The sequence below is a fragment of the Urocitellus parryii genome, chromosome 10 (genome assembly GCF_045843805.1).
Source record: "Urocitellus parryii isolate mUroPar1 chromosome 10, mUroPar1.hap1, whole genome shotgun sequence".
Classification (NCBI taxonomy): Eukaryota; Metazoa; Chordata; class Mammalia; order Rodentia; family Sciuridae; genus Urocitellus; species Urocitellus parryii.
In genome coordinates this window covers 19063895-19089361 of record NC_135540.1, presented here as the reverse complement: position 1 = coordinate 19089361, position 25467 = coordinate 19063895, and the positions used below count along the sequence as shown (strand labels likewise).

General features: G+C 37.5%; 1 protein-coding gene and 1 pseudogene across 1 annotated transcript in view; one reads left to right on the top strand and one right to left on the bottom strand.

Annotated features, from left to right (window-relative positions):
• Positions 1–1617, bottom strand: part of Smarca5 (SNF2 related chromatin remodeling ATPase 5) — a 32769-nt gene extending 31152 nt beyond the window's left edge. The window contains exon 1 of the mRNA XM_026392714.2: positions 996–1617. Coding sequence (XP_026248499.1) covers positions 996–1175 — 180 coding nt within the window. The 5' untranslated portion in view covers positions 1176–1617. The remainder of the gene's footprint in view (positions 1–995) is intronic.
• Positions 1618–24872: 23255 nt separating this feature from the next.
• On the top strand, positions 24873–25192 carry LOC113185523 (transcription initiation factor IIA subunit 2 pseudogene; annotated as a pseudogene).
• The last annotated feature ends 275 nt before the right edge of the window (positions 25193–25467 follow it).

Below are 25467 nucleotides of genomic sequence, written 5' to 3'. Positions count from 1 at the left end.
CAGTATTACTTTCATTCTGCCTTAGTATGGAAAATCCCAGAAATCTTTGGGCTGGAGCTACAAAATATCTCCAAACAGGTCCAAGGCCAAGAATAAAAATTGGAAACAATCACTTTGTTCCCAGACATCGCAAAGCCTAGAGTTACCCATGAGACCCGCCTGGCAGGTCCCCCATCTTTCCACATTCGCACACACTCAAAACCATGGTACTGTCACCACCCCCTAGCCAACCCAGGCCCCAAAAGGCTCAACAGCGAGTGGTTTTTTTTTCTTAAAGAGGCCAAAACCCAAAAAGCGGAAATGCCTTGATTCTGTAATACATTCATCCATCCATCCAGACCCCCAAATTAGATGGGGACTCAAGACGGCTGCTGCTGCTGCTGCAGCCAGGCTCGCTTCCCTCCCGGTGCAACAGTGCCTGGGAGGGGCCTCCGCTCCCTTCACAGAAGCAGCTGCGCCCCGCTTATCCCCACTGCGCATTCGGCCATCCAGCTCTCGCCATTGTTTCTGCCCAGAACAGACAGATACCGCCTCCGCAAGGACCGGAACGAAGAAAGGAGGCCCAAGTCCTCGGATGCGCCGCTTTTAGTTGCCACCCCAACCGGCCTGCGTATCCCACTCCTAAAGGGCACCTCCCCCGCCCTCCCCCGAAGTTTGGTAGAAACTAAAACCTAGATTCGAGGAGGAGAGACGGAATTGTGGAGGTGGAAGGAATAGGTTTCCCCCGACACAGTAATCAAGAACATCTGCTTAATAGGAGCGTTCGAATATTTGGCAAGATTCGCAAAAGAAACACAATTTAAACGTAAAGCACCATTTACTCATTTGGATCGGCTGCACTGGGTTAACGCAAGGGCGCAGGAGTCGGAACCTCACTCCGGACCACACGGGGCCCAAAGACACGCCACGACTCTGCGCGCGATCCCCTGCACCACGGCGAGGGAACCAGCTCTCCTCCCCTCGGCGCCCTCTCCCGCGCCACGAGCCGCCCTCACCTCCATCTCGGCGTCCGCGGGGCCGGCGCCGGCTGCAGAGGGAGCCGCCTGGGCCGCGCCGCCCTCGGGGCCGCCTTTGTTGCTGCTGCTGCTGCTCCCGCTGCTGGCGGCAGAGGCTGCGGACTTGGAAGGCGCGCTCTCGGGAGGCGGGGGTGGCGGAGGCTCGGCCGCGGACGACATGATGTTCTGTCTGCGTCACCCGCTGCTGCCAGAGGCCTGGCCGGCAGGGATGGAGGAGGCGGCCTAGGCGCGGGTGGCTACGTCGCAACGGACTGATGGAGCAGCAAGAGGCCCACCCGGAACCTCGCCCGCGCCGCGACTCCGCGACGGGCCTGAGCCGGGCCCAGCAGCTTCCCTTTCCTCGGCGACCTCTTCCGCGGGGCTCTGGGTTCGACCGGCGCTTACCTCACGGCGGGAATCACGTCGACGAGGGTGGGCGGGGCCACCCAGGTCACTGAGGTCAGAGAGGGCGGGCTGACTTAGAGGAAGGCGGAGGGCTCGGGGAGAGGGAAAGGAAAGCGAAAGAGAGACTGAGGCTGGGAACTCGCTTCACCTCCTCCTCTTCTTCCTCTGATAGATATCATCTACCTCGCTAGCATCCCAGACAACTACCTACGCCACCGACTTTCAACCCTCGCGAGATTGCTAGTTAGCTCATTGGCTGATCCCAAGCGCGCATGCGCATTCTCTTCACATTTGGCCACGCCCCCTTAGGACCTCTAGCGGGCTCTAGAGCGAAGGGTAGGAGGGGCCTGGAGGGAACGCTCAGAGACGTAGGTTGTGCGTCGGGACCTTGGCGTGACGCGAGCGTCGTAGTAGGCGCTTTCTTAACGGTTTGCTGTCTGCCGCCGCGCGTCTTAGGGGCTAATCTGGGGTCCTCGGAACTAGTTGACACCTTTACTAAGTTCTGCGCTTCCTAAATTTAGAGGCTTCTGTTGGCCTTCCCACTTCCGCCGCCTTCACCATAAGGCGTGACGTTTTGGTTATCCCAAGTGACGTCTCCCTTTTTTTGTTGTGTAAGAAAAAAAAATCCGTTTAAAGAGGGAACGCGCGTGTGTGTTGTGTGTTTTAAGTCTGTGCATTTACATCTACGGCAAATCATTTCTAAATACCTTCTGCCCCTTAGGTACAAAGTAATATGATGTTTCCAATGAATTTATCTGCTGGAAGTTGGACAGATAAGCTAATGTGCACACTACCCAGTAAGAGAGAAACATGCATATCAACAGATGAGAAAGACAGGTGATAGGATGTATTTTTTTTTCAAGTAACAAACATAAAAGTGCACATTCTTCTCCAGAAAAATGTTAGCAAGTCAGGTGTAGTGGAACATGCATGTAGTCCCAAGGAATGGAAGGCCAAGGCAGGAGGATGGGAAATGCCAGGCCAGCCTCAGTAATTTAGGGAGACCCTGTCTCAAAAAGGTCTGGGGATGTGGCTCAGTGGTGAAGCTGTCCGTGGGTTCAAGCCCCAGCCACACACACACCACACATTGTGTTGGGTTTGATAACAAATCTGCATATTACAGTAGACAATCCGCACACCCTTCCCTACTCATCAGGTCTTTTTGTCTTATCCTCCCCATGTCCAGTATTATATCAATATTTGTTGAATAAAAAAGACATTTTCAAAAGTTGAGGGTTGAGCCAACTTAGTTATGTTAAATTTCAAACAGAAGGAATCTCCTTTGAATATATAGCCTGCAAAATTTTTAAGTAATTGAATTCTTTGATCAGACTTGAGATTTGGAAGCTGGTGTGGTGACTCTGTTGTCCCAGCTACTGGGAAGGCTGAGGCAGGAACATCACAAATTGAAAGCCAGTCCCAGCAATTTAGCAAGGCACTCCTTCCCAAAATAAAAAAAATAAAAAGGATCACAGTTGGAGCTCAGTGGCAGAGTGCCCCTAGGTTAAATAACTAGTATCACAAGGAAGAAAAATATGAATAATGAAAGAATTAAGATAAGGAGAAATGCACCCCCCCACCCCATTAGAAATGCTGTTTCTGAGATTGTTTACAAATGCCTATGTATAACATATAGAAATAAATAAGTTTATAAACATCTTCGTATAATAAATAACCATCTTCATATGTACTTGCAAAAACCTGACAAAAATGCTTGAGATTCCAACATATAATCCTAAAACTATTGCCCAACCATAAAATCAACTATTTACCTCTAACAACCATTAATACAGAAAAAAGTTTATTATGAAGTGTTACCTGAAAAAGGATTTTAGCAATTCGAAAATGTGTAAAAGTTTCCAATTCTATTTATATAAAAGTATTGAAAATGAATGTTGTTGGTATGTATATCCTACTTTTGGTCTCCATTTCTTTTTCTGAAATAAATTTTCATATTGTATTGGGAAAACTTTTGAAAATTTTTTCCAGGTTTATTGAGATATAATTGACAAAAAATATATAGACTTGAGGGTGTAACTCAATGACAGAGAACTCTTGCCTCACATGCAAGAGACCATGAGTAAAATCCCCAGCACTGCAAAAGATAAAATTATATAAATTTAAGGTGCATAATGTGATGTTTTTATACACAGATATACTGTGAAATGATTACCTCAACCAAGCTAATTAATGTCCCTCACCTCTCATCGGTACCTTTCATGGGGTGGAAGGATGAATATTTAAGATCTACTCCTAGCAAAATTTCAAATACACAGTATTTATTATTAACTACACTAACAATACTGTAAGGTACTTGCTTAGCATCTGGACGGCCAACTTAAGTGACCACCTCCATTTTAAAATCAATATTCAAAAGTTAGAAGGAATATGTCCAGATTAAATGGCATGCTTCTAAATAGTCCACAGGTCAAAGAAGAAGTCTCAAGAGAATTCAAACTAACACATTGAATGGAATGAAAATACAATACATCAAAATTTGTAGAACACAGTTAATACGCTGCTTAAACAGGAAATAGCACCAAATCTTACATTTTAAAAAAGACTTAAATCTAAGCTTCCACCTCAAAAACCTAGGGAAAAAAAAGAGCAAAAATAAACACAAAGTAAGTAGAAGGAAGGAAAGAATAAATACAAGAGTAGAAATCAATGAAATTAAAAATAGAGAAAATAAAATGTAACAAAGAACTAGCTATTCGAAATAAAATAAACTGACAAACCTCTAAAAAGACAGAAAAGAAGACATAAATCACCATTATCAGTAATGAAATAGGACCCATCACTATAGACCCTGAGAACATCAAAAGAATAATAAAGGAATGTTGCAAACATAAATTTAGCAACTTAATATACTACTTCCTTGAAAAATACAAGCTACTATAACTCAGACAATATTAGATTATGTGATTAGCATTATAATTACATAATGTAACTTTAAAAACTCCCCAAAAGAAATATCCAAGCATAGATAACTCAATGGAGAATTCCAACAAATATTTAAAGAAACATTAATGTCAATTCTACACAATCTCCTACAGTACATCAAAGAGGAAAGTATATTTCCCAGTTCATTTTATGAAGTTAACATAACTCTGATACCAAATGAAAGACAATACAAAAAAAAAAGAATGAAATAAAATGGCAGACCAATATCACCAATGATTATAGGTGTAGAAATCCTTAATAAAATATTAGCAGATACAAGTAAGCAATATAAAAATAGACTTAAACACCCTGGCCAGATAATATTTAATCCATAAATATACGGCTGGTTTAGTATCTGATAATTGGTCAATTTTATTGACCATATTAACAAGTTAGAGAAAAAAGTCATATGATTATATCAATTGATGTATCAAAAAAAAAAGTATTTGACAAAAGCTCAATAACTATTCCTGATAAATATTCTTGGACAAAAAAAAAAAACAGAATAGGAACTTACTCTACTTAAAGATCATCTACAAAATACCTACAGCTAGCCAGTCATGATGGTTCATGCCTATAATCCCAGTTACTCAGGAGGCTGAGACAGGTGGATCACAAATTCAAGGCTAGCCTAGATAACTTGATGAGACCCTTTCTCAAAATGAAAGTCTTGGCATTTAGCTTAGAGGTAAGGTATTTGTCTACATGCGCGAGTCCTTAGGTTTGAACCTCAGTACCACCAAAAAAAAAAAAAAGATAAAACTTACATCTAACATGATGCTTAATGAGGTAATATTTTCCCTTTAACAACACAAATTGGTGAGGCTATCTGCTCACATCATACATATTCAGCACAGTCCCTGAAAGAAATAGCAAAACTATCCTTGTTTGCATATGATGTAATCATCTCCATAGGAAAATCTCAGTAAATCTACAAAAATTCCCATAGCTACAAATAAGATCTGCAAAGTTTTATTATATAAGAAAAATGAACAAAAATCAATTGTATGGACTGTAGATGTAGCTCAGTGGTAAAGCACTGGCCTAGCATGTGTGAGGCCCTAGGTTCAAAGCTCAGTGCGCCACACACACACACACACACACACACACACACACACTCAATTGTATTTCCATATACTACCAATGAATACATGACCTCAGAAATTAAATTATCATATCAGTCAGAATTGCTTTACAAAATTAAATACTGCTTGGTAAGATGGCACATGCTTAAACTCAGAAGGCTGCATCAGGAAGATCACTTGAGCCCAGAAGTTTGGGGCCAACCTGAACTACATAGTCAGTCTCAAAAAAAAAAAAATATATATATATGCATAAATGGAACAAAATATATATACATATATATAACTTGAATGCTGAAAACTACACAATACTAGTGAAAGAAATAAAAGACAATCTAAATAAAAGGAGAGACATACCATATTCATAGATTGGAAGGTCCAACATAGTAAACAAGTAAATTCTTCCCCAAATTGATATGCAGTTTTAATTCAATTCCAGCAAGATTTCTTAGTTATAAACAAGATTGTTGTAACCTGAAAAGTCAAAGGAACTACAATAGCTTTTAAAATAGGGCAAAATAATAATAATAGAGTAGGAGGAGCTTACCCAATTTCAACACTCATTATATAGCTACAGTAATTAAGAAAGTTCAATATTGGTGAAGTAATACATAGATCACAGATATTCAATGGAACATACTAAAAAAAAACCCAGGTAGACTCATGCAAATATATTCCTTTGATTTTTGACAAATGTGCAAAAGTAATTCAACAGAGAAAGAACCATTTTCAACAAATTCTTAAGGAGAAATGGCATGTACACAGTCAGGAAAAAGATGAAAATGAAGACAAAGAAGAAGCTTGCTATAAGTCTCAAACCTAGTATAAAAGTAACCCAAAATTAATAATAATCTGGGCATGGTGGCACACACCTACTATCCAAGCAACTCAGGATGTTTAGTCAGACAGATTGCAAATTTGAGACCCTGTCTTAAAATAAGAAAACAAAAAGACTGGAAAGTATCTCAGTGGTAGAGAACTCCCTGAGTTTAATCTCCTGTACCATCAAATATTTTAATAATAGACTTCATTAATAAATAGACTTCAGTAAAACTGAAAATGGTAAAACTTTTACAAAAAATAACATGGAAGAAAATTCTCAGGACATAGCACTAGACAAAAGGTTCTTTTTTATTTTAACCACCTTATTGAAATGTAACAAATAAAGTTGCATGTCTTTGAGCTACCCAATATGATCTTTTGATGTACATATAAATTGTGAAATGATTACCAAAATCAAGCTTGGTAACACATCCATTACCTCACATACTCACCTTTTGTGTGTGTATGGTTTGTTTGGTTTTTGTTTTTTTGTTTGTTTGTTTGTTTTTGAGAATATTTAAGATCTATTGTCCTAGCAAATTTCACGTGTACAATACTGTATTATTAACTGCAGTAACCATGCTATAGTTTAGATCTCCAGAAATTGATCAACTTGAATAATACAAACTTTCTACCATTTATTTATTTTTATTTTTTATTTTTAAAAAATTTTTATTTATATATGACAGTTGAATGAATTACAATTCTTATTACACATATAGAGCACAATTTTTCATATCTCTGGTTGTATACAAAGTATATTCTCACCAATTCGTGTCTTTATACATGTACTTTGGATAATAAGGATCACTTTCTATCTTTTAAACATCTCATTTCTCTCACTCCATAACCTCTGAAAACACAATTCTACACTCCTATAAATTTGACTTCTTAGGTGTCCATATGTAAGTGGGGTCATAATGTATTGGTCTCTCTGTACTTGGCTCTTTCATTTAGATAATGTCCTCCAGGTTCATCCATTGATGTTGTGAATGATCAATTCTCATCCTTGTGTTTGTGTGAGTATGAGCATGGGCATGAGTACATGTCTGTGTGCATTTATGAGATTTTCTATATTCATTCATCCATTGATGGACACTTAGATTGAGCCTATGTTTTAGCTATGAATAATGCTATAATCAACATGGAAATATGGATCACTCTCCTAGGCCCTGATTTCATTTCTTTTGAATATCAACCCAGAAGTGGAATTTGGGGATCATATGATAATTTCTAATTTTAATTTAATTTTTTTGAGGAACATCCATACTGTTTCCCATGATTGCTGGTATGGATTGGGTAAGTATCCACCAAAGGCTCATGGGTTAAAGTCTATGCCAGCTTATGGCACCACTGGGAGGTGGTGGAACCTTTTAAGAGATGGGAGTCTCATGGGAGGACATTAGGTCACTGGGGGTTCCCTTTAAGGTTGGAATAATAGTTCTTTCCTCTCTTTTTTTCACCAGCTGCTGTGAGGTAAGCAGTTTCCTCTGCCACATGCTCCCACCATAATGTACTGTCTTGCAGCAGGCAATGGGCCAACTGAACATGAGCTGAAATGTTCAAAAATGTTAGCCAAAATAACCTTTCCTCTTTTAAGTTGATTTATCTTAGACACTTGTTAAAGTAACAGAAGCCTAACACAATTGCTGTAGTAATTTACATTCCCCATCAACATTTTACAAGGATTGCCTTAATTGCATGTTCTTGCCAAAACTTACCTTTTGTCTTTTTGGTAATGGCCTTTCAAATAGGTATAAGATGATATCTCATTGCTATTCTGACTTGCATTTCTTTAATGACTATTAATGTTGAGTATGTGTTTGTATGCCTGATGATAATTTGTGTGCCTTCTTTGAGAAATGTTTTTTCAAGTTCTTTGCTTATTGCTTTGGATTATTAGTTTTCTTGCTATTCAGTTGTTTGAATTCCTTACATATTTTGAATAGTGTGTGTGTGTGTGTGTGTGTGTGTGTGTGTGTGTGTGTGTATTAGTAGTAGTAGTAGTAGTAATAGTAATAGTAATAGTAATAGAAACCAAACCCAGGGCCTCACACTCACTTGTCAAGTGCTATACCACTGAGCTATGTCCCCAGATCTGAGCTTGTTACATATTTAGGACATTACTCCCTAATCAAATATACAGTTGACAAATATTTTTCTCGTTTCATAGGCTGTCTCATTACTCTGTTAATTGTTTCCTTTGCTGGACAAAACTTTTTAGTCTGATGCAATACTATTTACCTATTGTTTTCTGTGCTTTTTGGAAGAAGGGTCTTATAAAATAAAACCATTGTCAAGACAATGTGAGAAGCTTTTCCTCTGTTTTATTCCGAGTACTTTCATGTTTCAGATTTTTCATTTAGTATTAGTCCACTTTGAGTTGATTTTTGTCTGTGGTGTGAGATAAAGTTCTAATTTCATTCTTATGCATGTGAATATCTTATTTTCCCAACATAATTTATTAAAGATCCTCTCCTTTTCTCATCATGAGTTCTTGGTATTTTGGTTAAAGATCAGTTGACTGGGCATGTGTGGATTCATTTTGGGGTTCTGTATTGTGTTATATTATCTGATATGTCTGTCTTTATAACAGTACCATACTGTGTTGATAACGATAGTTTGGAGCATATTTTGAAATCAGGTAATGTGTGAGTCAGCTTTTTGTTGCTATAACAAAGATATCTAATAAGAACAACTTAGAGAAGGAAAAGTTTATTGTGGTCAACAGTTTCAGCCATCTTAATATGTGCTCATCTGATTCCATTGCCCTGGGCTCTAAATGAGACAGAAGATCATGGTGTGGCAAAGGAAAGCTGTTCAGCACATGGCATATGGCCAGGAAGTATGTGTGTGTGTGTGTGTGTGTGTGTGTGTGTGTGTGTGTGTATATATATATATATATATATATATATATACACATATAAACATATATAGAAAGAGCTGAAGTCCAAGCCTTCAACACATAAGGCTTCGGGGGATATTCCAGATCCAGTAACAAACACCTCCTTTGTCCGTGGTTTTGCTTGAGAGAGAGAGAGAGAGAGAGAGAGAGAGAGAGAGAGAGAGAGGAGAAAAGATAGTTCAAGGGTATGCCCTGAGTGACCTACTTTCTCAAGAAAGAACCCTACCTACAGTTACCACACAGTAGTCCATTCCAATTAATCCATCAAGTGGATTAACCCACCAATGATGTCATAGCTCTAATCATTGCTTAAAAACCCTACCTCTGAAACTTTCTGCATTGGGGATTATGCTTTGAAAACATGAGGTTTTCAGGGGATATTTCTAGATCCTAATCATAAAAGGTAGTATAACATCTAACTCTTTTCTTCTTGCTTCTTGTTTTGGTTATTTGGTGGGAGGGGTAGTATAACATCTAACTCTTTTCTTCTTGTTTTGGTTATTTGGTGGGAGGGTATTTGTTTGTGTGTGTGTGTGGCTCCACATATATTTTAGGATTTTTTTTCTATTTCTATGAATAATTCCATTGGAATTGTGGCAGAGATTAAATTGAATCTGTATATTGCTTTGGGTTGTGTGGACATTTTAGCAGTAGCAAGTCTTCTAATCCACGCATGTGAACTATGTTTCCGTTTATTGGTATCTTATTTGATTTCTTTCATCAGTGTTTTATAGTTTCCAGTGTACAGCTCTTTCATCTCTTTGGTAAAATCCCTCTTTTATTTATAACATAAAGCTTTGCCCAGTGTAGTACTCTTGGCTGTCAGCTTTGCTCTTTTAGCGTTTTGAATGTCTTACTCCACTCCCTTTTTCCTTCATGGTCTCTGCTGAGAAGTTATGGAGTTTCCCTTGTATGTGACAAAATTTTTTACTTTATGCTTTCAAAATTCTCTTGTCTTTAACTTTTGAGAATTTTATTTACAATGTGTTTCAGTGAAAATCTCTTTATATTTAATTTGATGTCTTTGGACTTTATCATTTTTTTTTTGTGGGGTGAGGTAACAGGGATTTAAATCCAGGGGCATTTAACCACTGAGCCACATACCCAGCCCTTTTTTATGTTTTATTTTGAGACTGGGTCTCACTGAGTTGACAAGGGCCTCCCTAAGTTGCTAAGACTCGTTTTGAACTTGTGATCCTCCTGCTGCAGCCTACTGGGATTACAAGTGTGTACCATCATTTCTTTAAATTGACTTTCTATCCCTTTGATATTTGTCCCATGGTTTCAGAGGTTTTAGGCCATAGTTGGGTTGCTTTTAGGCCTGTGGTGGTGCAGAGCATCATGGCGGAGAGTGTGTGGTACAGCACAGTTTCTCAGCTCACAGCAGCCAGAAACAGAAGACAGAGAAAGAGAGAGGGGATAAAGTCCCAATACATCCCAAGGTCATACCCCTAGTGATCTACTTCCTCTAAGTATGACCACCTCCTAACAGCTGGACAAGCTGGGGTTCAAGCATTCAACACATAAGGCTTCAGGGGACATTCCAGATCCAGTAACAAACACCTCCTTTGTCCGTGGTTTTGCTTTCCACAGCTTTCAGTTTCCTGAATTCAACTTCAGTCCAAAAATATTAAATGGAAAATTCCAGAAATAAACAATTCATAAATTTTAAATTGCTTGCTATTCTGCATAGCTTGGTAAAATTCTGCACTGTCCCACTCCATCCCAGTTGGGATGTGAATCGTCCCCTTTCCCCTTGTATCCATGTTGTAAATTCTACCCACTTATTAATCACAGTTATCAGGCTAACTGCTGCTATGCTGCAGTGCTTGAGTTCAATTAACCCTTGTTTTACTCAATGATAGCCCCAAAGCACAAGGATAGACATGTTGGCAATTTGGATATGGCAAGAAAAACTTGTAAAGTGTTTAAGTGAAAAAATGAACATTGTCAACTTCTTAAGGAAAGAAAACATCATATGTTGAGGTTGCTGAGATGTGTAGTTAAAATAAACCTTCCATCTATGAAATTGTGAAAAAAAAAAAAGAAATTCATGATAGTTTTGCTGTCATATCTCAAACTGCAAAAGTTATGGCCATAGTGTGAAAAATAGTAATTAAGACAAAAAAGGCATTAAATTTATGGGTGGAAGACATGAGGAGAATGCAATTAATAACAACACCTAGTGACCTAGACCCATCCTAGTGCAAATGGCACTAGCAGAACTGAGAAGCCTCTCTCAAATTTCCCCAGGAATGACTCCCATAAAAACTCAGCTGACTGTTAACAATAGATACAAACAAAAGTCAGTTTGACTGCTTCATCTTAAACACTTAGCAAAGACAGGTAAAACCAAAACACAGCCATTCCTGGACATTTAAAATAATAATAATAATAATAATAATAATAATAATAATTGCCGCAGTCTAGCTGAGCACAAAATCACGAGCCACTCACAGCCTTGTAGATTCAAACAGCAATTCTTTATTCCTGAACTGTCACCGGCACTCTACACGCATGTTCTGGGGAAAATCCACACTTCCACTGGGCTCTGCATCCCAAAATACTCTCTGAATCCCGCGAGAACTCAACGGGAACTCAAGGAGGGGGTGGACGCCTGAGGCAGCAGGATACACCCTATTCCCAGCAGGGTCCACCTTAAGCCTGGAACTGCCCTAAACCCAAGGAGCGGGATACTCCATATTCCCAGCAGGAATTCCCTAAACCTGGATCCACCCTAATCCAGCAGGATCCTCCCTAAACCTGGATCCACCCTGGTCCTTGAGCAGGGTCACCTTTCTCAAACATTCATGCAATGTCACTGCAAATGACCTGGGTCCAAGGCAAGCCCATTTCCACAATGGAGAGTCCTTCCTCTAAGCAACATGGGGTAGGCTGACAAGGAAATTGCCATGCGTCATTCCTACTTAGCTATGGCTCTCAGCAAATAATAATAATAATATTTTAAGGTATACACTTTATGTTAGCCTCCCAAAATAAGTAAGACTGGAGGCTACAAAGAAGGATTCTCAGACAGAAATGCCTGATAACTATCAAAAAGAATGCCAGAGTAGTTTTTAGTTTAAGGCCTACAGCTATTTCTAATCTACACAGGTAGGCTTGGTGTTTGCTAGTATGATTATCCAGCCCTGAGTAACAAGATTAAAGGTTTCTCTATTAGACACAGAGGTCATACTAGAAAAAAAGATTTTGCAAGATCAGATGACATTAAATTATTAAACTGTATCTTAAGAAAAAGGACATCTATAACCTAAAAGTTAAATGTTGTGTTTACATCCCTGACAATTCTGGCAATGTGACAAATATCCTTAAAGATTTACATGCTCAGATAGAAGCCATGTCCTCACCAACTTTGTCATGGGAACAATATCTTAGCTCCTGGTTCTCTGGTACTTCCTGGCGGAAAACATTGTTAGTCTCTGTCTTTGGCATCATACTCATTGGCATATTCCTGTGCTGTGGCATTTATTGCTGCATCAATCTGGTTTCGGTACTAATGAATTCTTGTTTCTCTTATAGACCACCCATCACTCAAATGGCCCTCCAGCCTATTACTTCTCAATTGGACTTCTACCATGGACCACTCGATAGACCCGATTTTTAAAGGGGACTCCAAACTGCTTGCCCAACATCGTCCCCTTTCAGCCTGAAGAAGCCAGAACGATCTTCGCCCCTTTCCTTACATCAGTAAGGAGTTCCCAAAATTAGAGGGAGGAATAAAGCCAGATTTAAAGTTAGGTAGTCAGTGTAGTTAAGTAAATCGGATCTAATATCGAGTGAGATCTAAAATGGAGGCCATGAGAATAAATTCCAGAAAAAGTTGAGCAACTCTTGAAATGTTAATGAAGTCCTGAGAAAAGCCCTAGGCCCAAAGTCCATCCCAAAGAAATATTAATGAAGAGCCCCAGCAGATTTAAAGATAGCCCATCCCAAAGAAGTGTTAATGAAGTCCTTCCTGCCCAGATTACTTCTTTGGCCCACCTGTGTCCCAACCCTTTGGGCCTTCCCACCTACATTCCATCACCAAAAACTATAAAATGGAGAGACAACCGCACTTCCACGGATTCCATCTCTTGAGTCCCCTTCTTCCTCTGGGAGAAGTCTTTTCTGCTGTCCTTTAATAAACTTCTAATTTCTACTCTGAAAAAAAAAAAAAAACAACACCTGGTGCCAGAAAGCATTGAGCCTGTATGAAGACTTCAGCAGGGATCCCCTGAGATGAGTGACACCAAGCCATTTACTGCAAAGAAGGGACAGTTACACGAATTCAGGACTAAGCTTTCAATGAGGAACATCCCGAACCTGGTGAATCTGCTGATGAGGCTGCTGCCACCACATTTTCTTTTTCTTTTTTTTTTTTAAGAGAGAGTAATAGAGGGAGAGAGAGAGAGAATTTTTAATATTTACCTTTTTTTAGTTATCGGCAGACACAACATCGTTGTTTGTATGTGGTGCTGAGGATCGAACCCGGGCAGCACGCATGAAAGATGAGCGCGCTACCACTTGAGCCACATCCCCAGCCCAAACTATTGGCTTTTTTTTTTTTTTTTTTTGCGGTGGTGCTGGGGATTGAACCCAGGGCCTTATGCATGCGAGGCAAGCACTCTACCAGCTGAACTATATCCCCCACATTTTCAAAAGAGTTGAACAAGTCTGACTAAAGAGACAGATCATCAGAGGGTCGATAGCAGAACAACACTGTCACAATGCCCCATCTTTCAGCCCTCTCCACTCAGCATGTTGGGTCGCATCATCTCCTGATGACAAGAAGGGTGAGTACAACACAGTGAGAGTTCAGGAAAAGAGGGCCCATGTCCATGTATCTTTTATAGTAGTACATTGTCATAATTGCTTTATTTTATTATTAGTTATTTTTATTAATCTTGTACTGTTCCTAATTTATAAATTCAAGTTTATCATAGGCAAGTATATACAGAACACACTCACACACACATACACAGGGTTTGGTACTATCTGTGATCATCTATCAGGGGTCTTGGAATGTATCCCCCATGGATAAGGAGGGACCACTGTAAATCCACAATGAAATGGATCTTCCCCACCCAATCTGCTTAGACTCACACACTTATTACTGCTAGAAATATCCTCACAGACAAACCCCAAAATAATGCTTTACCAGATTTCTAGGTATTTTTTAATCCAATCAAATTAAATCACTATACTTTTATTTTGTCAAAAACTGAAGGGTAGATATTGTTAACTGTATATCATACACTGGCATTTCAGCAGATTAGGAGTTTAGGAATACACATGACAATTTTAGTAAAGCCACAGACATACAGCTGCTCAAAGTAGCAAAATTAAGCACATTCACTAACAGACCCAAAGAAATAGCTTCTTTATAGCATTTAAAATACAAAGCAAAAACATATAAACTGAAAATTGTACTTAGCAACAAATGTGTCCATGTTGTATCTTACTTATGATGCAGGATTACAATGAAGACCTAAAAACTAATTTAGTGTAAGTCCAAAGTTTTAAGTTCCCTAAAGAAATTAGCTTCAAGTTGACTTACATAAAATTAAAATACTGTTGAAAGTCAGAATAATGATTCAATTTAACTAAACACAAATTTATAGTTTTTACAATCTTAAACATAAACTGGAAGTAAGGCTAGTTTACATAAATTTTGAAAAAAAACATTCCCCATCAGAATTAAGGCAGGATCAAATTATACTTAACACTGATAAGTCAGAGAAGACACACCTAATTTAATTAAATGAAAAGATATTCAATTAGTTTTCTTTGTCAAAGATATACTTCTGTGAGCTTGGTTTCTTAAAATGTTTCTTGCTAGTTTCAGTAAGAACAATTTTCTTTCCTTTTAGATTTAGCAAGTTTATAGTCTTACAAATTGGGTGTCGTGGCACATGCCTGTCGTCAGGAGGCTGAGGCAAGAGGATCTCAAGTTTGAGGACAACCTGGACAACATATTAAGGAAGGCCCTAAGCAATTTAGAAAGACCCTGTCCCAAAAACATAAATGAAAAGAACTGGGGATGAGGGTCAATGGTTAAGCACCCAGGTCCAATACCTGAGGAAAAAAAGAAAGGAAGGAAGGAAGAAATAAATAAAGAAAAGTTTTCTGGGAATTTTAGGGTCATTTAATCTACTTAAGTTTTTTTTTTTTTTTGTATCAGGGATTGAACCCAGGGGTCTTAACCACGGAGCCACACCTCCAACGCTTTTTATGTTTTATTAGAGATAGGGTCTTGCAGAGTTGCTTAGGGCCTCACTAAATTGCTGAGGCTGGGTTTGAACTTGAGATCCTCCTGCTTCAGTCTCCCAAGTCACTGGGATTACAGGCATATGCTACCACCCCCAGCAAGTTCTTATTTACTTTTATCAGTCAATTGGAAAAGGCCCCTTTAATAATGACTTTATAATCTAATTTATTGAAAATATGCTCAGATGGAAAAATATTATGCAATAAAAACAAGTGTCTCTGAATTATAAACATATGTAGACAGAGGGCACTGAGCGTAACTCTAAAATTTCAATCATGGATCCAGAATAAACATAAAAAAAAAAAAAGAACTCTAAGCACAGGGCAAGTTTTCAAGATAAAATTAGCCACATACTATTTACTTTTCTGTTCCCAGACTTAAAATTTTTTTTTTCTTCTTTGGTTTTAGAGATGGGGAAGAGAAGGGATTGGAATTAGTGACTCTCCCTGCCCCTTCTTAGTGAAAGATGGAAGGATGTGAAATGACCAGTGGTAAGCACAGGGGAAACCTCTTTTCCATTTGTTAACTAGGTATCATTACAGATGGGAGCTCAGCTGCCAGGAGCCTGAGGAGGAACAGGTCTGTGGAGCCCATTTGTGCCTCCTCACTGAGGGCTGGAGCTCAAGCAGGCTGAGTCTGTCCATGGTCCCAAGCTTAACACCACATAATTAGAAAGGACATTTAATACAAACTATGTCCCAAGCACAAGAATAAAAAATACAGAGTCAGAAGAGAAATCACTGAAAATGAAGCACATCCACAGGGACATGTCAACTCTGCTCCAAGGCAGAGTAAAGACAAGACTCAGGCATCCTGGCCTCACCCTGGAAGTCAGGCAGTCCCTTATGGAGCGACTATTCAAAGAGCAAGAAACAAGGAGATTCCAGGCCTGCAGTCTCCTTGGCTGAATGGAGCATGTTAATTGAGTGTGTACCAAGGAGTCCTCTAGCATTGCTGTCCCTGAATTCTGGGGCATCACCTGAGCCAGGTACCACACCAACCCAAGAAGGTTAAAAATATTAATAATCCATTCAGTTCCAAAAGAGAAGTCAAATGCTTAGTAGTTCTAAATTTTGATAAAACTATTCCCCCCAAGTTGGGGATATTATTGAATGCTATCTACCTTGGCATAGAAATGAATGTGACTTTGTGTTTCTTCTCTATAATGACCTTGAAATTATCACAGAATTCAAAATTTAGTGTGCTGATTTTAATTACTTACAACAATGCAAATATTTTGGCTAAACATGACCAACTGGTTAACTTCTCATTGTTTGATGGAGAAAAGTCAAAAAATTAAGTATGAAAGTTTGAGGGCATAACTACATGCAGTATAAATATAATTGCAACTGAAATATGTTATAATAAATGTGATTGATATATTGCAGGTTAATCCTTATGAAAACTAAACAATGTTCCAAAAATAGACCTACCCAATTTGTTCTATTTAGTTATTTTAGACCAGGTTTTTTGTTGTCTTAATACTAATTAATTATATATACTAATTAACTTCATTGGCTTTTAACAATTGAGCTAGTTGAATAATAAGATAATAAATATCTGGATTTAATAAAGATCCTTTTAAAATTTTGTGACTCAACAACAGTGCCATCTATAATAAAAGACCAATAAGCTTACCATGTCCAATAAAAAGAGTTAAATGACAATGCAAGGTCTTGTACTTGCCTTTTTGACTATTCCATTGTTATTTTAGGTTAATTTTATGGACTTCTATGTAAAGTGTTGCTATGATATGATTGTACCACCGCCGTCCCGGTCCCATGTTGAAACTTAATCCCCAGTGCAGTGATGCTGACAGTGTCATCTGGGAGGTGAACAAGTCATGAGTGCTCTGCCCTCATGAATGGAATTAATGGTCTTACAAACGCCCTGTTTATAGAGAGATTCTGTCTGCCCCTTCTCTCATTTGAGGACACATAGGAGGTGCCATGAGGAATAAGGCCAGACCCTAGATTTTCTGGCACCTTGATCTTGGAGGTCCCAGCTTCAAGAATTGTGAGCAATAAATTTCTGTTGTTTATAAATTTCCCAGTATTATGGTTTAGATACTAAGTGTCCCCCCAAAGCTCATGTGTGAAACGATGCTAGAAATTTACAGGTGAGATGACTGGTTTATGAAAGCTTTAACCTAATCACTGTATAATCCACCGATAGGGATTAACTGGGAGGTAACTGTAGGCAGAGGGGGAGTGGGTGGAGCAGGTGGGTCCCTGGGGGGCATGACTGTGGCTTATATATTTTGTCCCTAGTGAGAAGAGCTCTCTCTTTCCTGAGCTACTTTCCTCCCCACACCCTTCTGCAATGTTCTGCCTCACCTCAGTCACAGAGCAATGGAGTTGGCCATCTTTGGACTGAAACCTCTGAAACTGCTGAGCCCCATATAAACTTTTCTTCCTCTAAAATTTTTCTTGTTAGGTCTTTTGGTCACAGTAGTGAAAAAGCTAACTAAAACACCAAGTCTAAGGTATTTTGTTACACAGCTTGAACAGACCAAGACAAGTATTTTCTGGTTTTGAATTCTCCAGTGTGTCCTGTGGGGAGATAAAAATTTCTTTTCCTTTTTTAAGGTATAAGATATTGTCTTTAAGTGCGAATAGGAAGCAATACTTAATATGCACCGGGCATGGTGGTGCACTCCTCTAATCCCAGCAGCTTGAGAGGCTGAGGCAGGAAGATGCGAGTTCAAAGCCAGCCTCAGCAATTTAGCAAGGCCTTAAGCAACTCAGCAAGACACTGTATCTAAATAAAATATAAAAAAGGGCTGGGACATGGCTCAGTGGTTGATTGAACCTTTGGGTTCAATCCTCAGTACCAAAAAAAGAAAAAAAATAATAATGTAGATGAAATAATTTTTTTAAAAAAAGTTGGTTGAAATAGTGAGACATGCAAAACAGGAAAGCCAAATACATGTTGGCTGTGGGAATGACTGGGAGACTGAGCCATTGATCTTGTTGATAGCACTCTAAATTCCCTTGATTACATTTGCCTATAAATATTTTTCTCTTTCCATGTCTCCCTAGATACAGAAGCTCCCAGCCAAGTGGTGTTGCTCTGACTGCAAACAACTTTGGGTCTTAAATATAGTACCACAACCTTTCTTGCTGCAAACAAAGCTAGTCCCTAACAAGTATTATTTTACACATCATGTTTCCAGAGCTGGTTACTGCCTGAAATATTGTGCTGTCCTGCCTGTCATTAGAACTCTTATTTTTTCTTATCTTGCTCTGGAGTGGGTGCCCCATTGCCTCACTAGGTGAATCTTTCATAAGATAGACAATTCATAGTTTTCTCTGGAAAATAAATACTTCTTTGAACTGATGAGGCTTAATTTCACATCACAGATGATTTTGATCAAAATAGGTAAAACTCCAAACAGGAAATACAAAGGTTAGTTTTCATGTTTTCCCTAACTCTGCTTCAGTTCAAGGGAAATACTAAAACAACTTTCAAAATGTTTTTTTAAAAATCCTGATCCAGCCCCTGTAACCTCGTAAAATTGAATTAAATTTTGGGATTGTGCCCAGTACATATCCCATATGGATCAAAACTTGTTTCTTACCAAAATACTAGCCAGGTTTAAATCTGGGCCCTAAATTTTACTGGGTTTTCTCATAGTTTGAGTTTGCACTAAGCCACCCTTCCCTAAACAGCTTGATATGACTTATCACGGAAGGCTTATTTTATAATTCAAGCCCCTGAAAGATTTTTGTCTCTCAATTGTTTACATTATAAATGGAATAATAGGGACACCATATGAATATTTGCGTTGTTCTTTACCCAGATGTGATAATGTTAGGATTTAAGCTGCCTGTGGGGGAGGCACCAAGGTCTTCTGCCAACAGCCTAAGGAGGGAGCAGCTCTGGAGGCAGATATCCAGTCCCAGGCAGGCCTCCAGAACACCGCAGTTCACACTGATACTGTGGCTGCCATCTCAGGAGACCTCTAGGTTCAGTTAACTGCGTTCCCTCCAAATTCCTGATCCCTACAAACTGTGGGACAGTGACTGAAGTATATTGTTGCTTCAAGTTGCTAACTTTTCAGATAATTTGATAGATAGATAGGTAAATAACAAGAGATAACTTATACAGATGTTCTTAATCATTTCAGACAAATTGTATAATTGTAGTGATAATTTTCCAACAGATGGTACTAATGTACCTCCATCCCACAAAATAAGTATAATTTTCTAGCAGATTAAAGTGAAGGGTTGTTTTCTAACTTGACTGATATTTTTCATTCCATTTTGTGAATGAGGTGCAAATTTGATAATGGGAAAATCTCAATGATTTAATATCTAAGATAATCTGTGTTTATAAACAGAGCTGTGTCTTCTGGCTGATGTACTGATTATCAAATGTTTAGAAAATGAAAAAAAGAGAAATAAATTTCCTGTTGTTACTGGTACTCTTGGCTAAATTTGATATTTCATATTGGAGTTCAGATCTTCCATTTGTTTGCTGTACCAAAATGTTATTGCTGAGTCAATGAGTATTAAAATTAAGCCTTAAACCCATAAGTATTTCCATTATAAAATAGGTCATCAGTAATTAATTTTAAAGTACTATTATAATATATTTATTCATAACTTAAATTTAATAACATATAGTAATATATTATCATTTATCATGTGTAGATAATACATGCATGTATAAACATGTGTATAGAATATATTTATTCATAAATATAGACATAAATATAAAATATATTATGAAATATCTTAACATGTTATATGTATTATATGTATGGTTTATAATATATGTATGTCATATAAGTATATATTTATTTATAAACAATCTGTAAAATATGTTACTTTTTAAAAAATATAACATTGTAAACAAATGTTAATATTTATAAATATACAGTATAAATATATATTTACATTATATAAATATTTTTAACTTAAATACTGACTTATAATAAGATATTGTTATAAATTTATTATACAGATATGTTATACATAAACCCTTACTATAAAGTTATAAGTGAGTGATTACTATGTAATTGCAGGAATTTTTTATGTATATTTAACAGCACAATGCATTACAATTCTTATTACATATATATAGAGAGCTCAATTATTTCATATCTCTGGTTGTATACATAGTATACTCACACCAATTTGTGTCTTCATACATATACTTTGGATAATAATGATCATCATATTCAACTCATTAATTACCCCATGCCCCCTTCCTCCCCTCCCACCCTTCTGCCCTATCTAGAGTCCGTCTATTCCTCCTATGCTCCCCCTCCCTATCCCACTATGAATCAGTCTCCTTATATCAAAGAAAACGTTCAGCATTTGTTTTTTTGGGATTGGATAACTTCGCTTAGCATTATCTTCTCTAACTCCATCCATTTACCTGAAAGTGCCATAATTTTATTCTCTTTTATTGCTGAGTAATATTCCATTATGTATATATGCCACATTTTTTATCCATTCATCTATTGAAGGGCATCAAGTTGTTTCCACAATTTAGCTATTGTGAATTGTGCTGCAATAAACATTGATGTGGCTGTGTCCCTGTAGTATACTGTTTTTAAATCCTTTGGGTATAGACCAAGGAGAGGGATAGCTGGGTCAAATGGTGGTTCCATTCCCAATTTTCCAAGAAATCTCCATACTGCTTTCCATATTGGCTGCACCAGTTTGCAGTCCCACCAGCAATGTATGAATGTACCTTTTCCCCCACATCCTCGCCAACAATTATTGTTGTTTGTATGCATAATAGTTGCCATTTTGACTGGAGTAAGACGAAATCTTAAAGTGGTTTTGATTCACATTTCTCTAATTGCTAGTGATAATGAACTTTTTTCATGTGTTTGTTGATTGATTGTACATCATCTTCTGAGAAGAAGTCCTTGGCCCATTTATTGATTGGGTTATTATTTTTTTTTTTTGGTGTCTAGCTTTTTGAGTTCTTTATATATCCTAGTGATTAGTGCTCTATCTGATGTGTGAGGGGTAAAGATTTGCTCCCAAGATGTAGGCTCTATTGTTTATTTTTACTAGCATATCTTTAGAACAAAATTCAGTTGTTATTAAATTTTCACCTGTATATTGCTTAGATAATATATTAAAATATTATAAATTCTAAGTTAAAATGCTTGATTAATCACCAATGATGTCTAAGATAGATGAAATATAATATTGGCATCATTGAATAAGCTTTTGGGAAAAAATGTGAAATACTTTATAAAAAGATTAATCTCAGGCTGGGTCTGTAGCTCAGTGGTACAGCACTTCCTAGCATGTGTGAGGCACTGGGTACGATCCTCAGCACCACATATAAATAAATGAATAAAATAAAGGTCCATCAACGTCTAAAAATTTTTTTTAAAAAATCACTGTAGACAAACAAATTAAAAAAAAAGATTAATCTCAATGGAATATATCACTGATACCTCATCAGTAGGACAAGTTAAGCTTTTAACTTCTACCTATATGTCAACTATAACTGAAAAATAACAAGAAAAACTCCAAATGGGGAAAAATTCAGACTAATCTTTCTAGGTAATGTCCAACTAATTCGAGTGATAGATAATTGTGCACTCTTGTTGAAAATTATCCACCTTGTGTACAGAATTTAAGACTTTCAAAATATAGTTCAGAGGGCTGGGGATGTGGCTCAAGTGGTAGCTTGCTCACCTGGCATGCATGCGGCCCGGGTTCCTCAGCACCACATAAAAACAAAGATGTTGTGGCCAATAATTAAAAAAAATAAATATTAAAAATTAAAAATATATATATATAGTTCAGACTGGGATTTTTTTCAGAAACTTTCAGAATTATAGATCATTTCTCCCTAATGGTGAGGGAACCAAGCAATGAATAACTTGATCCTTATTAATTTATTTTACTTTTTATCTTTACTGCAACATTTTTTGGGAAAGGGGCAAAAAACACGTAAAGAGTAAGAATGGACATAAAGATGAGTAGATTTTATATCACATTCTTATAATCATGAGGTGAAGTGAACATTGTAATCAAAATTGATATAAAATCCAATGTCTTTGCAGCAGTAGAGATCATCCCAGTGTGATATTGTTAAGGGCATAATATGCAGATGCAGTTTTTGCCAAGGCTGTTCAACATTCAAAGGATCAGGTAATAAGCATTTGAGTGAGATAATGAGAGTTTTCTTCACATCACAGAAATCACAACAAAAACTGTGCATGTTAAGGTATATATTACATAGAGTACAAACACTGGCATCAAGTAATGTAGCACAATATAAAGGGAGTTCAATACAATTTAAATTATAGCAACTGTGATTAATAAATCATTTAAATAAAGTAAACCATTAAATATTATCCAATTATTTTTCAGATTCAACCCTAAGTGTAGATAACTAAAAATTGTTAGATATGTGGGTTTTTAAAAAAATGCAGATATTGTTACATTGAATAGTTTGCACCAACCCAGAGGTGTTCTACCTCTGAGCTATCTCCCCAGCTCTTTTTATTTTGTATTTTGATACATTGCTCACGCTGGCCTGGAATTTGTGGTCCTTCTATCTCAGCCTCCCAAGTAGCTAAAATTACAGGCATGAACCAGCTTATCAGGCTCTTTTATAAAAATTATTGTTGATATTAATAAAGATGCAAATTCTAGAACTCAAGACAGGTATGGAGGTTGGGGGTGGAGCTCAGTGGTACGGCATGTGCTTTGCATTTCATGAGGCCCTGGATTCAATCCCCAGCAACAAGAAGAAAGAAAAAAAGAAAAGCTCTAGGCATAAGTTGAAAATACACACTTTAAACACTCTCTTAGGACTATTTTGACATAACATTTTTAGTCAAAAAGTCAATCAAAATGATGCAGGACTGAACTAGGCATAAATGATGTCCTTAAAAACATCAAAAGAATTAAGAAATTCTATAAAGGCAAATAAAGCAATGATATTTACAAAAGCATATACTATTGTGCTTGCTTTGGCTGCATGTGTACTAAACTTACAATGTTATTTGATGGGTATAGTTTCAGATTTATGAAATGAAAATGTTATGGAAATCTGTTTCACAATAATGTGAAGATACTTAACACTACTGAACTGAAGACTTAGAAATGGTTACAGAGATAAATTTCATGTTAATGTCTTTTACTTCAATGAAAAGCACATATTGGGCTGGGTTTGTGGCTCAGTGGTAGAGCGCTTGCCTTGCACATGTGAGGCATTGGGTTTGATCTTCAGCACCACATTAAAATAAACAAACAAAAAAAGCATATATTATCAGATCTAAATAAAGCATTTGATATTGATGCCAATTTTTCCAGCATAAAAAATTTAGAAGGTAGCAGTCTAAACAGTCTATTAAGTCTTTCTTTTCTTTTTTTTTCTTCCGTATCAGAGATTGAACTTCAGGGTTCTTAACCACTGAGCCACATCCCCTTTTTTTTTTTTTTTTTTTTTTAAGAGAGAGTGAGAGAGGAGAGAGAGAGAGAGAGAGAGAGAGAGAGAGAATTTTTAATATTTATTTATTTTTTTTTAGTTCTCGGCGGACACAACATCTTTGTTGGTATGTGGTGGTGAAGATTGAACCCGGGCAGCACGCATGCCAGACGAGCGCGCTACCGCTGAGCCACATTCCCAGCCCCCACATCCCCTTTTTGAGATAGGTTCTAACTAAGTGGCTGAGGGCCTCACCGAGTTGCTAAAGCTGGCCTCGAATTTGTGATCCACCTGTCTCAGTTTCCTGAGCCCTGGAATTGGAGGCATTTACCTCCACACTTAGTTTATCAAGCCCTTTTTGATCCTATATCAAATAACACATTTGTTTTATTTCTATATTAGATATAATATTATATTTAAAAGAAAGATTGTAATGGTGATTTCCCAGATTAATACATATGTCAGACTCAGATATCTATTTATACACTTTAAATACTTGTTATTCTATGTACATGAATTAAACCTCAGCAAAATGGTTTTATTTTTTCAAAATAAGAGAAGTTTACAATACTGAAATATCATAGCTTGTATAGTTCACTGCTTTTAAAACTTTGAAGTACATGTGAACTTCCAGGGATATCATATTAAAAAGCAGATTCTGATTATATAAGTATAATAGCAATGGTTCATTAATGTGTCATTATATAAAACCTTAACTTATTTTCTAAAGTCTAGTATGAGTCCTATGAATTATTATAAGAAGTCAGATGCAGTGGCATGTGCCTGTAATTATAGTAACTCTGGAGGTTGAGGCAAGAGGATCACAAGTTTGAGGCCAGCCTCAGCAACTTAGCTAGATCTTGTCTTAAGAGAAAAAATGAGGGTTTTCCTGCGGCATCTGAAGAGGTGGTTGGTGAGGTGGGCACCTCCAGCCAGGCTCCTGGCAGCTCCTCTCTGTGAGTTCCCCGGAGCGAAGAGCCTTGCCCTCAGGACATCAATGCAAACCTGAAGCAAAACCGGTTTCTTCCTCCTAAGCCATGGTGTACCAGTTATACAGAAATACCACTTTGGGAACCAGTCTTCAGGAGAGCCTAAATGAACTCATAGCGTCTCAACAGATCTCCCCCAATTTGCCCTTCAAGTTCTACTTCAGTTTGATAAGGCTATAAATTCAACATTGGCTCAGAAGGTCAGGAATAGAGTCAATTTCAGGGATCTCTAAATATGTATAGATAATGTGTGGACTTTTGTATTGAACAGTGTTGAATTCAGAGAGGTGACAGAACTTATTAAAGTGGATAAAGTAAAAATTGTAGCCTGTGATGCTAAAAATACTGGCTCCAAAACTACAGAATGAATGGGGAAAAATTGACCTTTTCAGGCTATCTTCTGTTATTATTCATCACTTTTTGAAGAGAAGCAAAGAGACTTTTTAAATTTTATTCTAGCATTACATAAATGACTAAACTGTACTGTACTATCGGAATTCCAGCAAAAAGAAGCTTATAACTACATTCTCTTATATTACCTTTATTATACAGCATGAAGAAATGTAATTTTTTAAATGACTAATCAAAAGTTGTTGCCTTCTTAAGAACATTCTTTTACATACTTATTTTAAAACTAAATAAA